At 37.8% G+C, this 13888-nt stretch overlaps 1 protein-coding gene across 1 annotated transcript; it reads right to left on the bottom strand.

Moving 5' to 3' along the window:
• Positions 1-5892: 5892 nt before the first annotated feature.
• Positions 5893-10220, bottom strand: LOC149956616 (uncharacterized). The gene is made up of 3 exons (XM_090164719.1): positions 10190-10220; positions 8948-9028; positions 5893-7611 (listed from the first exon to the last, which is right to left on the bottom strand). Exon 3 carries the CDS (start codon positions 7567-7569, stop codon positions 5917-5919), a length of 1653 nt encoding a protein of 550 aa, XP_090020845.1. The 5' UTR covers positions 7570-7611; positions 8948-9028; positions 10190-10220; the 3' UTR covers positions 5893-5916.
• Positions 10221-13888: the final 3668 nt, after the last annotated feature.

Raw genomic sequence — 13888 nt, forward strand, 5'->3', positions numbered from 1 at the left:
AGCTATAGCTATTTGCATAAATGCTTTTTCAATGTCTGACGTAATGACTATTCTCTTGATTCGACACTTTAGCAGGACTTCAAGTAAATCTGGATTGAGGTTTGGACCGGGTAATAAACATTCGTTCAATGATACTTCGTTCTTTTCCCTCAACGAGGCGTCGAAAACGACGCGGCCTTTAGTCGTCGCTCTCTTGTTTTATTACGGGCTGGTGTGGAATGTAATATATTGGTCCTGGTTCGTTTTCACCCTCTGGGATTCTCTCTATTATGTTTTTCTTCTCGTAGTCCTCGATTATCGCCCTGTAATCTTCGAATAAGTGAGGGTTCCTTCGGAATCTTCGGGATAGTCTTTCTAGTCTCTTTTGAGCCATGTTGAAATTGTTGGCCAATTTCGGGTGAACTTCTGTCCAAGGTAGCCTGACTTGATATCGTCGATCTGTTTTTTCGATTGTCTTTTCGAATTTGCTTATTGCTTCTTGGTGGCTCCCATTTACTTCTTTTTCTCCCGACTCTGTAATCCCAAGGATTCTACTTCCCAAAATGCTTTTAGTCCGTCTCCGATTTTACTTTCTCGATCTGATTCTAAAATTAGATTTATGGAACTCGATTGAATTTCTTCTTCGACTTGTGAGTTCAAGTATAGGCAAGTTGTGGAAGTAGGTCCTTGGGCCACCCAGCCAAATGTGGTTTCCATAGCAACTAACGATGCGCTTATTCTTTCTACGAGTACTTGGGTATTGAAAACTTTCTAGTAATTGTCCGATCCCATTAACAATCCTATTTCCCCTTTCGTTGGATAATTTAGTTTTAAATCATCAGCTGGTTTCAAATTATTTTCTTCCAAATGTTAAGTTCCAACAGGGAAAACATAACTGGTTTAATAAATAATTTCATAAAATTTAATTGAGAAAATAATTGTCAAAGATATTATGCGGTTTTGTAACCCAATATTTACCATTATGTTTAGAGAACAGATAATTGTTTTTATGAAAAACTTCATTATAATTTGATTTGAAAAAATTATCGTTAAACATATAATGTGGTTTTTACCTCTCCGAGGGGACAAAGTCCCCTAGGAGGGGTTATACAACCACCGTGTCTGTCTGTGGGTCTGTCTGTCAGGCCTGCGAACGCGTTCGCATTTTCGGTGCAAAGTATAATCACTGCGTACGCAGTTTCTCGAGATCTCTGCGTTCGCAGTTTCTCGAAGGGTTGGCAAAACCACCGTATGACGGTGAGCGTTAACGGATTCATTTGCGGTTTGGTTTGGATGGTGTTTCTTCGCTCACCGTCGTGACGGTTTGGTGTATTACGTTTTTGTAATGTTTACGCGTAGGTTGTGAGTGTTGAATTTGTTGTGTTTGTGTTCTGATGGTTGTGCATGTTGAGTCTGTTGTGTTTATATGGGCGTTTTCTCTCCAAATTCTTCTTAATGACTTTGGGAGGGACCGAGTGCTGAGTGTAATGCTACCTCTCAACGTCCAATGGTAGAGTTTCCACCAGTTGTACACGGCATTCGTCTTAGTATCAATTTGCGATCGCATCGGGCGGGATTTGAACCCGAGACCTCCTGCTTGACAGGCGGACGTTCTACCACAGAACCACCGACACTTGTTACGCCTTATTGAAAATTAGACCTTCAGCTTTATCGGAAGCGTATTTAATAGAGTACGAAATTTTGGTTTAATTGAAATAGAATTGAAATTGAAATTATTGCATCGAAGAAATTCTAATTTAGCGTTTCTCTATTGATTAAAAACAAATGCGCCACCCAGGTTTCGAACCCAGACCATTCGGCTTGGCAGTCGAGCGCTCTACCACAGAACCACCGATAGCTGCTTAGGTTCACTGAAATTAAGACACGCATCGTAAGCATAATAGGTAATAAAGTCTTTTTTTATTTATGAATTTATGAAGGCCTAATCTGGTTTTTTTACGAATGAAATTTTAAAGGTTAAATCTTGTTTTAGCGCAGTCAGCCGAGATAAGAGGGTTAAAGGGTAGACCCTGTGGGTGGTCCACTTTGTTAGCTTTTTGTTACTTATTTACGGGTATTCTTAACGACCTATATATAGTTGTGTTAATTCAAAGACGATAATTTAACGTTTATTGCTTTAAGAGCTGGCGGTTAGTCAAGTGGCTCTCTGTGCTTTGTTGATGGTAAGGTTTTTGCTTCTTGTAAATATATTTGGTGTGGATATTTGGATATCTACGATTTCTAACGCAGTCAATGATTTCCTGGGTGTGCGAGTCATTATATGATATTGGAAATTGGACGGCATTGGTCTTTTTCATGCGGTATGTGTCACAACGTCAACTGGAAGTCTACGAGTGTTGAAATAAAATGAGCGTTAAAGATGCGGCAAGTATTTCGTAAGCGAGAAAAATACAATTACCATCTGTAGATATTTCTTCCATTAAAATTTGCTTAGTATTATATTCAACTGATAAACATGTACTGTAAAAAGTGTTAAATTCAATTGTGCATTGTTTTAGTAAGTCTAACTCGCTGTTGTAACTACTTAATTTATAATATTCTGAATAAATTAAACTCGATTGTTTCGTCTCAATTATTTAAATTAAAATTAAAATTTTATACCGGGCAGGGTTTGAACCGAGAATACGTTTTTCGTAAATAACTCTGAATTTCGGAGATATCTTTGGGGGTCGTGTCGAGAAATTAATACCACTAGGGACCATTCTTCCGAGGAGAGGTATATTTTGGCTTGCCAACTTGTTTATCTTTATGTTTACCTTAATTTTTGTTAAACAGATAATTGGCTATATCATGGCAAATAACCCCCAGAAGGACTAGTAAGGCAAGCAAAAGTTCGTATAGAGAATTTTCCCTAGAACTGTCACGCCCAACTAACGTAGCGCTACCTTCCGATATTTAGCGGAAATGAAAATTTAGGACAATACTAAATTGACATTACTATATTCAGCAAACAATCCTGCGGATGTTTTTAAACTTATAACTTCGTATGTTTTAGTATCTGAAGGTCTGCTTGAAATGTCATTTATCTTCTCAATAGATTTAATAATTATTCTTTGAAATTGGGTTTCAAAAATATCTGCAAATTATAAATAACTTCAGTAAAGGCTTAAAAGTTAAAAACTATTTATTTAACTTAAACTTTAAAAAACTTATCAATGAAGTTACATTTAATTTTTAACCATCTTACTTAATAAATAAGTATGTATGCTCACATTGTTTTATAATAGTTCTAGCTAAAAGATCATTAAAATGTATTTACCAATTATCAATGAAACCTCGCTTACTCTTTTGGACGCGGCCATATTTATGTGGTGAATTTACAACTCCAGAGAAGAGCGGTAGATGGCGCGCTGTTCGATTAGCTAGACGAAAACGGGCCAACATTTGTACGCTTCCCTTACAACTCCTTCTGAGGGTTATTTATCGATGGCTATATTAATAATTTCGGTACAATTTGATTTGGAAATAATAATCGTAAAATATACAATGCAGTTTTTATCTCTATTATAATCTATTTGAACCTATTATTACATAAAAAATATTGTATTGAAATGTCATAAGGAATAAGTGAGTTTTAATAAAGCAGACCATGATGGCAGGATGCTACTTTGACTTCACGCCTTAACGTAACCTCTATGACCTATGACGTAAACTTAGGTTCCCTTTTGTTGTGAATGGTAACACTTAATAGTAATATTTAAAGTCGATAGATGGCTGAGCGGTTATTGAAACTCGCTTTTCATATTTCAATAACACCACCAGTAATTTAACTTATTTTTTGACTCTATTGAGTAGTTCCAGAAATTGCAAGTTCCGGGCAAACTTGTTTTTTCACTTCGACAACAACGCCCATCGTCTGCTACTAATGTTGCTCTAAGCTTTATAAACAAGAAATATCAACTGTCAGTGGGGGACAGCCAAACAAGGGCCGATATAAGCCCTCTCTAAATTGCTCCTATGCATTAGCGTACCGAGCGGGGGGGGGGGGGAATATAGATATTGCCCATGGACGGACTTATAAATGCTTAAAACTCTGAACACTTCGCGATAAAGGTATGTTCCGCTTTATTTTACTTATTTAATAAGCCAAAAAACACAAAAAATACTATCAGCTTCTAAAACATTCATTTGGTCCTAGGTAATATTCTAAATAATTGTTTATCGAAGAAACAGGTGGCGATACTGCCTTGGGCCAGGTATGAAAAGTAATAAAATTGTTGAAATCAGCTGGCTTCGCGAGAGCAGACCGTGCAGACGTCAGCGAATTTACTATGGGTGGCTCAAATTTCTAGAAAAGGCAGTAAGAAAGTTTCAGTTCAAAAAGGTATCCAGTAACTTGGAAATTATTTATTAGTTATAGCGTTTTCCATTTGACTGCACTCGAGTTCTCTAGATCGCTATGTTCAATATTTTATGTTCCATTTGCGTGCTCGGATCTGCTCCGATCAAGTTTCGCGTGTTCCATTTCCCGCTTTCGGATGCTCCGAGATCGCCCAAAACTGATCTGCCGATTTCGACAGATCAAAGGATCGAGCTTGATATCGGAGCCAATTTTTGCGTGTTCTTTTTAGATATTTTGGCAAAATGGCAGATTAGGACGCTAAAATTCAAATTACTAGCCGACGAAATACAACAAAGCGCGGGAATATGATAATGGAATGTTCCATTTACTGTTTTACTATAGTCGATTATGGAGAGATCTATGACGTCAGAGACAGATTCGAAGCGAATCTCGAACAATCAAATGGAAAACGCTATAAAAATAAGTTAGAAAACGACTTCAGATAAAATCGTTTTTGATTTGTATTCGACTACGGAACAAACGGAAAATGCCTTTCCCATCCAAGATCTTGTTGGTGAAATTACTGTTTAAAAAGGGAAAATTAATTTGACCCGTATAATTTTAATATATTTAATCTAAGTAATAACGCCACGTTATAATTAACAAATCATAGAAGGCTTAACATTAGTACCTTTATCACAAAAAGAGTTCAAATAAAGGAAATAAAGAAGTTTAAGGCTATTGAAAAGCTACAAGAAGTTCCAGAACCTGCACCCCAAGACCTTAGTATGGAAGTTGGGCTGAAAAGGGTCGTGCAGCGCTTGCGCTTTTGACACGTCTTACTTCAGACCAACGTTTTTAAAGAGAGCTGTACAAAGAAATAATTTTTATAAATTTGTTTTTAATGTTTATGTTTTGAATTTAGAGTACTTACCTGTCTTAAAATAATTTAAGAAATTGTGATTGTCATTAAATGCTCAAAACTTTCCTACCTCGTATAAAACTATATTGATTTTTCTTGGACGTCTTAAAAATTGAATTTCGAATTCAATTTTTAATTTATGATTTCTTTTGGATGTTCTAAAAATAAATTAATTTCGAATGACCTTTTTTACTATTCCATATTAAATTACGTTTAGTTTCGTTCGATCATATTAAACTTAATAATATTATTTTGATAGTCCTACTACAAACGCATTGCAATGAATGTACCTTTCATCGGAGAAAACCAAACCATTTTGGGTGTGAATACGAATCATACAAGAATATTTAGGGTGCCAATATGAAACTTTTATTTTAACCTTATTAACATACATTTTTGCGCGTGTAAATGTGATCCTTTTTGAGGTGCAGCTCTGAAGCTTTTAAAGAAGTTCAACAACGAACGTTTAAAAAAATGCTCCAATTTCGAACTATGTAATGCGTTCACTAGGTTTCACGACTTTAAGCCCTTTAACGTATAATTTTTAAACTTTTATATTTATAGTCTATTATAGTGATGACTCCAACTGCAAGTTAGAAGACCAAAGAAAGAATGAAAGAAACGAAACACTCAGACGCGTATCAGGGGAAAGCGAAATTTTAAACATTTATTTATTCGAACGGTTGAAAACTACAAACCATTTATATTAAGTTTATACAAATTTTCCAATTTCATGATTAATAAATTTAATTCTGGCGTCCAAATCACGAATGTTCTTCCGAAGAGCCTTCATTTTCTCCTTTAGCACCGATTCTTTGCACTTCTCTTCTTCCTGTTTTTCGGAGAGAGTCTTAGCTTTCAGATGACGTTCATTGCCCATTCTCCATTGCAAAGTCGCCGCAGGTTCGGTTTCGCTTTGCAAATCAAATTGCAATTTTTCCACAGCAGCTACGACGTTGTTAATATCCGAAACGAAAGTTATTAATTCACGAATCTTCGACTTCAAATCGTCCAAAGATGGGTATCCGACATCCGCGTCGCTGTCCGAACTCTCCTCAGTAGAACGCAGATCATCGTGAAGCATATCTTTCTTACTGTTATTCCAGTCGGCGTCCACATTTTTGGCCGAATGCAATTTACGCATCATATCGGTGATTCGCTGATAGTCTACCCATTTTCTGCACAAGACGTTCATCGGAGTTTCGCCGTTATCATTGCGTGCTCTTATATCAGCTCCATTACGCGTTAAAAGTCTGCCAATTTTGTAGTGCAGTCCAGCAAAAGCCATGTGTAAAGCTGTGTCTTGGTTTGGCGCCACTGCGTTTACGTCGGCGCTGTGTTTCGAGTCATCTTCTAGTAGATACGCCACACAAGTTTCGTCTCCGTTCGTGACAGCGTAATGTAACGGCGTGAAACCCCATCTGTCTGGTAAGTTCGGATTCGCTCCTTGGAGTAGCAAAAGTCTCACCATGTCCGAGCGCCGATTGTGAGTGGCCACGTGAAGTAGGGTGTCGCCATGAACGGTGGCATTGGGGTCGGCACCGCAGTGAAACAGGTAGGACACTACCTCGTCGTGGCCTCTGGCGATTGCCAAGAAGATGGCTGGTACTTCTTTGATAATGTTGTCGTAACTGACATCTAATTGTCTGTGAAGGAGTAAATTGACAATATCCGAATGTCCTTCCACCAACGCGGCACTGATAGGGTTCAATATGTAATTCGTCTCGAAAACGTCCGCGGGAATTCTCTGGCAAAGTTCGTACTGACCGTGAAGCGACGCCTGGTACAGCGGGTATTTCATTTCGAAAATGTGGATGACATCCTGGCGTTGGTTTTTTTCCGCAAGGTGCAAGGGTGTTTGTTCGCGGTCATCAAGAACGTCGACCCTAGCTCCAAAGTGGAGCAGGCACTGAACCAGATAGTCGTGTCCCGCCTCGGACGCGAAATGTAAAGCGGTTTTCCTTCCGTAGCCAGCTCCGTTTACTTTGGCACCACGTGATAGCAAACTTACGACTACTCCGACGTGGTCTCGCATCGACGCGAAATGCAACGGGGTATTATTCGCTCTATTTTTCTGGTGTACATTGGCGCCTTTTCTCAGTAGAAGACGAACGACACTCTCGTGACCTTCAAGCGCTGCCCCGTGAAGAGGAGATACACTGTGTTTGGAAGCCACGTTCACTTTCGCCCCGTACTTCAGCAGAATCTGGCAAATCCCGTACCGCCCATTCAGAGCGGCCAAGAACAGTGGAGTTCGCCCATGGACGCTTTTCGTATTGACATCAGCTCCCGCTCGAAGTGTATTCTTCAACACGACGCGTCGTCCGTCCCTGGCCGCTGTTATCAGATCTTCGTTCAAACCCATTGCGAATTTATTCGATCAATTATCGGCTTTCGCTAGACCCACCTATCGAAATATTAGTATAATATTTCAGTTCCCCGCGGGCTGTCTTAATAAAGCTACCTAATATAGTGGGAATTCATATAGCCATTAGGAATCTGACATCAATACTCCATTTATTTTTTTGGCGGAGGACCTTTAAGGGTTGGGAGTAAATGATGTCAAGCTAGCAATTTTATACCTCTTTTTCACATATGTTTTCTCAGCAAAAACCAATTTGGGGTAGCGGAGTGCTAGCAATCTCGCCTCGCAGCAAGAAGAGCCAGATTCGATCCCAGCTTTTGGGTGAAAACTATCCACTGTTAAAAGAGGCTTCCCCATTCTATTAACACTTATTGAGGTTAGCGGTATACGGGAAGATGTTGGCTCCTACGCATTGTAACACGGCATTTTGAATTAAACAAGCATTAGAAGTCACTAGCTGACTCGACTTTCACCCAAACTAATTTTACTTACGCTTACGCCACAAATTTATACGTTCATATAAATGTAAATTTGACGGTGAAATTAGTGAAGCAGTTTGGATATATAATTCAGATTGTACCTGATCATGTGAGAAAAAGATAACGGATTGATATGTTCAGATATAAATTAGAAGCACTAGATTTACCAGTTGTTTTTCAATTCGGAAATTGGCTAAGAGGCACACCGAGTATAGAAGGAATAAGGAGAGAAACACCCAAAATGTAGTGAGAACGATGCGATGACCGTTTCCAAGAAACAAAAAGGAGCGATATTTTCTCCCCGGAACACCTCTTTTGTCGTGCCAAGAAGGTCGACCACTTTTATCGCACTAACCCGTTTCCATGACCGTTCAGATGCCGAGACACCGAAAGGTCGCTCTGGGTGCGCTCATGGAAAGAGCCTCAATGCTGCTATTAAATTCACGGTTCAGATTATTTGTTATTTTGTGGGTCAGTCTTTCGCAATTGAATATAAAATGTTTTTAGCAAAAAAATGTCACAGTAATGATTGTTTGTTGTGAGACTCGCGCGTAGTAATTAACGACTATCTTTACCGAAAGAAAGCTGCTTTGGAAATTAAAATTTTACCAGATGGACCAACCACGTATGCCAGTTCCTAGTGGCTTTATGGATTACTGAAAGATGACAACAATTTTTTCGCTTCGGTTTTATTTTCCAAGTATATTACAGGTTTATATGTTTCCGTGACTTTTGTAATATAAACCTGTTCAATTAGTGTTAATTGGGTGCTTCAGCTCGCGATTGAAATAAAACATTGAAGTCTTAGATTTACTGTCTCGGAGCAATCTTAAATTAATGCCATTAAAAATCGAAAATATCATCCTTTCATTTAAATAACCAAAAAAAATCATGCTTACCTTTGCAACTGTAGAAACGTTAATTTGTTCGTCGGTGCGCGTTTACTAATCGGCAAAAATACAAGTCGGGCTTCGAGTCAGCTTCGAAAAACAAAAGTAAAAGTATGAATCTCACGCGACTCTTCTCCTCATGAGAGACTATATCGCTATCTACGTTTCGAGTCAGGCACATTGCTTTTATCAGGAAACTATATACGATTACACTCGGAATGCCTTAGGCACCGATCTGCGTAAGCAGCTCAAAAAGGGCGGGAATTAAACAACGCCTTCTTTTGAAATTCATTGTCTGACTGCCGTCGCTAAGCGTACGCTCTTCGCAACGAGACATTAACTCGGAAAATAAGCTAAACCGAAAATTAATTTTAGAAAGCCAAAGTAGTTTTCACACTGAAATTTTTACGGTGAAATCGAATTCTGTAAATATCTTTCTCAATTTTCAATAACCTATCAGCGTTTGACTTTAGGAACGCCACGCCTGCGTATTTTTATACATAACGTCGTCCTAGGTGTGCTGCAGCAAGAACAGATTTAGGTGGTACTAAAATTCATTTTTGAAAAAACAATTTACGTAAAAAATTCTTCAAATATATGTTTGATCAAGTTCAAGCTTAAATTGCTGCTTTATGGAGGAATGTTTGAAAACATTTCGTAAAAAATTAAATGTTGTGTTTTTTTGGAAATAAAATTGATGTAAGAAAATCTATTTTTTGACTTAAAACATTTCAATAGCATAATAATCAGTTACTTAATGTTGGTAGAATCTTCCGCGGCACAGCCACTACGAGTGTATGCATCCAAATAAGCAAGCACAGATCAAGAAAACGCTAACACAAACCTCGGAGCGTAGGTTGTACATTACCAAACCATACCGATGAAACTGCAATTTCCAGACTGTTAGGTAAAATAAAAAGCGTAGTATCTACCTTAAAAGTAGTATGAATGATTAAATCGGTCCAAGTAAAAGTGTGCAATCGACAAGAACTTATTATGGCTTGAACAATTTGTCAGTTTTCCAAGTCGTAATTTTCGTGAAATATTAGTCTTATTCCATCGAACCAACGATATTATTCATTGACATTTTTGATCAATCAATAGGTTTTTGGAAATTGTGAAAAACATTTACAGAATTCCACGAAATTTCACAGAAAAGTGTCCCCCGGTATAATTACTTCACCATAGAAATTTCAGATTTCTAGCTATAATAGTTTTTGAAATAAATAGCTTGTCCGAAGCAAAACAAACCTGTATCGTCTACCTTCATTTTTTGTCCAATTTTGTATCTTGTGATTATATAGTAAATAAAATATAACACTATAAGACTAAACCTGTATATTATAGAATTATTTTTGTGGTAAAATGAGCTAGCAACGAGAAGGCTGTTCTTTCAAATTGTAAATGCGTTTAAAGACAATGAATACTATTATCTGAGATAAGATAATACGAAATGACCGCTCTGCCCCGGCTGCCCGGTTATCTGTGTCATTTGTTTTATCAAGCATTCTATTTGCGTTTTTATTACAAAGGTGTCCTTGATATATCTACATTAGGTTATTGATCAGTAATTATGTCACTTTAAAAATGAAAAATGATAAATGTTTACTAATCGCTATCAGAAAATTGCAATACACCCTCCGGAGAAAAGTATTATTCTAACGTCCTTTTAACCAAAGACAACTTACTCGTCTATATTCGAAACTACTATCTTGCCCTTCGTTAATAATATTTCGGCAAATTAGGGTACAGTGGTACACGCGGATAAGAAACTTGCGTTTGAACAATAATCACGCTGTGAGCACCGTCTCAACATCGAATTTTGTTTTCGTGTACCCTGGCTTACCTCAATGCACGCTCTTTTCGAGCATTTATTTTTTTTAATTTAAAACAGTAGTAACGCTTCATTAACAGTCTTGTTGCTAGAAAAAGAACAACTTTCAGTCTCTCGATTTTTTTAACTTGAAAATTATAATGTTTGATATATTCATTTCAATACTAAAAGTGTTATACGACAGAAACCTGGCTCCAAGTATAAAAGTGAGGGAACTCTTAAATGGTAAATTTCTAAATTATCCGAATTGGGTTAAATAACAACGTTGTAGAACATACATACAACAGTGTGTTCTACAACGTTGTTATTTATACAGGGTCTTTTTTTTTGCTCGGAAAAGTGTTTTTTTTCAAAAACTATTTATAGTACCAATTTCAAATTTGGAAGGTCAATTCTCTATACCGGGGGACATCAGTTTGAGAAATTTGAGCGTTTTCGGTAATGTTTTTCACCAATTTTGAAAAATTATTTTTCGACCACTAGGTGCGAGATAAAAAATTTCTATTATAAAGTTGTAGGCCGTCATCGAAAACCCTTAAAAATTGTTCACTCGACGAAAAACAACTTATTTATCAGTGAAAATTCGAGCTTGAAAAATTTACAAGTTGGTGAAGCCAAATTACGATTGTTTGAAACGATAATTGAAAAGGGAACAAGTCTAATACAAACGTAGTAGAGTTTTCACACTTGAAAAAATGTACACGTTTGGTTTTTAAATGCAGATATTTTATTCACATACATTTTTACAAAACATTTTCAATAATATCACCATTGGCTGCAACACAGGTTTGTGCGCGGACAATTAAGTTCTCAAACGCTTTCTCTACCATTTCTGGTGTGACGTCTCGGCAAGCACTGATTATTCGTCTAATGAGTTCCTCCCTAGTTTCAATGGGCGTGGCGTATACCTTTGCTTTAACGAATCCCCAGAGAAAATAATCCAGCGGTGTTAGGTCAGGTGACCTTGCTGGCCAATGCACTGGACCATTTCTCCCTATCCACCTTTCAGGAAACTCATTGTTGAGGTGCTCAGTTACTTGCCGGGAAAAGCGGAGGGGCGCCATCTTGCTGAAACCACAACTGACGTCTTTCAGCCAATGGAAGGTCGTCGATTGCGTCACTCAGTTCGTTCTGTAGAAAATGTAAATACCTTTGGCCGTTGAGGTTCGTCGGCAGGAAAAAGGGACCAATCAAACGGTTTCCAACAAGTCCAACCCAAACATTGACCCGTTCAAATTGAACCTGGTGAGATATTCAAAACCCCAATGTGGGTTGATGTCAGACCAAAGATGGCTGTTTTGATGATTAAAGGGCCCATCTCTAGAAAATGACGCTTCGTCGGAGAACAAAACATGGCGCAAAAATTGTCTATCTTCTTGGACAGCATTTAGTAACCAGTTGCTAAATTCATAACGTCTTTGATGGTCTCCGTCAATTAGTCCTTGGTGGAGCGTAGCTCTGTATGGGTGATAGCGATTCTTACGAAGAATTTTCCACACACGATTTGCAGAACAACCCAAATCAGCAGCGGCGTTAGCGCAACTGTGACGAGGATATGCCACAAAGTACGCGAGTACATTGTTCTCGAAGTCTACATCCGGTTGACCCAATCCGCGAAACCTAGGTTGCAAGTTACCAAATTGATTGAAATCGTGAATTGCTCGTCTTACTGTATTTACAGATGGTGCTCCATTTGGATGTCTTTCTGCGAAGATTTCAGTCACTCTTCTAAGGTTTTGCGCTGCTTCTCCATAGTAAATGGCAACTATCTCGGTACGCTCAGCTACTGAATAACGAGGCATTGTTCGAAATATTACCAAACACTGATAATAATCTCCCAAAGTTTTCCTTTAAATACCCAATGCATGTTTAGGATTGACCTATAGCCTCGTGTTTTTTAAATCCGGTCGTTTTTTTAACCAAAGTTTCAACTGGATTAGGTAATTCGGTTTCAATTATCGTTTCAAACAATCGTAATTTGGCTTCACCAACTTGTAAATTTTTCAAGCTCGAATTTTCACTGATAAATAAATTGTTTTTCGTCGAGTGAACAATTTTTAAGGGTTTTCGATGACGGCCTACAACTTTATAATAGAAATTTTTTATCTCGCACCTAGTGGTCGAAAAATAATTTTTCAAAATTGGTGAAAAACATTACCGAAAACGCTCAAATTTCTCAAACTGATGTCCCCCGGTATAGAGAATTGACCTTCCAAATTTGAAATCGGTACTATAAATAGTTTTTGAAAAAAAACACTTTTCCGAGCAAAAAAAAAGACCCTGTATATATATATATATATATATATATATATATATTTATGGCGCCGGAATTAATACATTTATAGAAGTTTCTTTAACCAACGAATACTTTAAAAATTTCTGTTGGGACGCCCAAAGGTTGTACATGTAGGTTCGATTCCAGCCCGGGTTGTTATGATTTGTTCTCACTTCTCATTGACTTTGGTATGGAAAATTGAGCCGAAGTGTTCCTTGGTTAAAGAAACTTCAATAAAACTCCCTAATATATTAACTCTTAAAAAAATCATTTCGGTAAATAACTTCTACTCGAAGTGTACGTCAGTTTTTTTTTGTATGTTAAGATACACCAACATGAAATATACTTATCTTTACTTAAAAATACAAAATTACGGAATATATATTTCTGTCAGTTACAAATAACGCACAAATGGGAAAATTTATTGGGGTATGTCCGGATTGTCCGCCTCACCACCTCCAGGAAGTGATTGGCCAGAATATCGGCCACTTCTTAAATTTGTCAGAAGCCCTGTACTTTTTTATGTTGGACAAGGATTCGACCATGCCGAGAAATTGTGTCAGATTGGGAATTTTGGAATATACATAAGGAGCGAACATCCGATTGTGGTCCAAAGCTTCGTAGGCCATAAAGTCGGCGTTAGTGATGTGATTCCCGATAAACCATTCATGGTGGAAAGTTCAAGTAGGCTTTCCTCGTGTCTTCGTAAGCCAAACTGTACGTTACCTGAATCAGTCCGACTTTGGCTTGCTGCTCCACGAAATCAATTTTTATAAACTCATCCAGTTCTTTCCAGCCAGCTTATACTCCCGGGCCAAGTATGGGAAGAAGGCCAAGCCCA

The sequence above is a fragment of the Leiobunum rupestre genome, chromosome 2, assembly GCF_980474605.1.
Source record: "Leiobunum rupestre chromosome 2, qqLeiRupe1.1.hap1, whole genome shotgun sequence".
Classification (NCBI taxonomy): domain Eukaryota; kingdom Metazoa; phylum Arthropoda; class Arachnida; order Opiliones; family Sclerosomatidae; genus Leiobunum; species Leiobunum rupestre.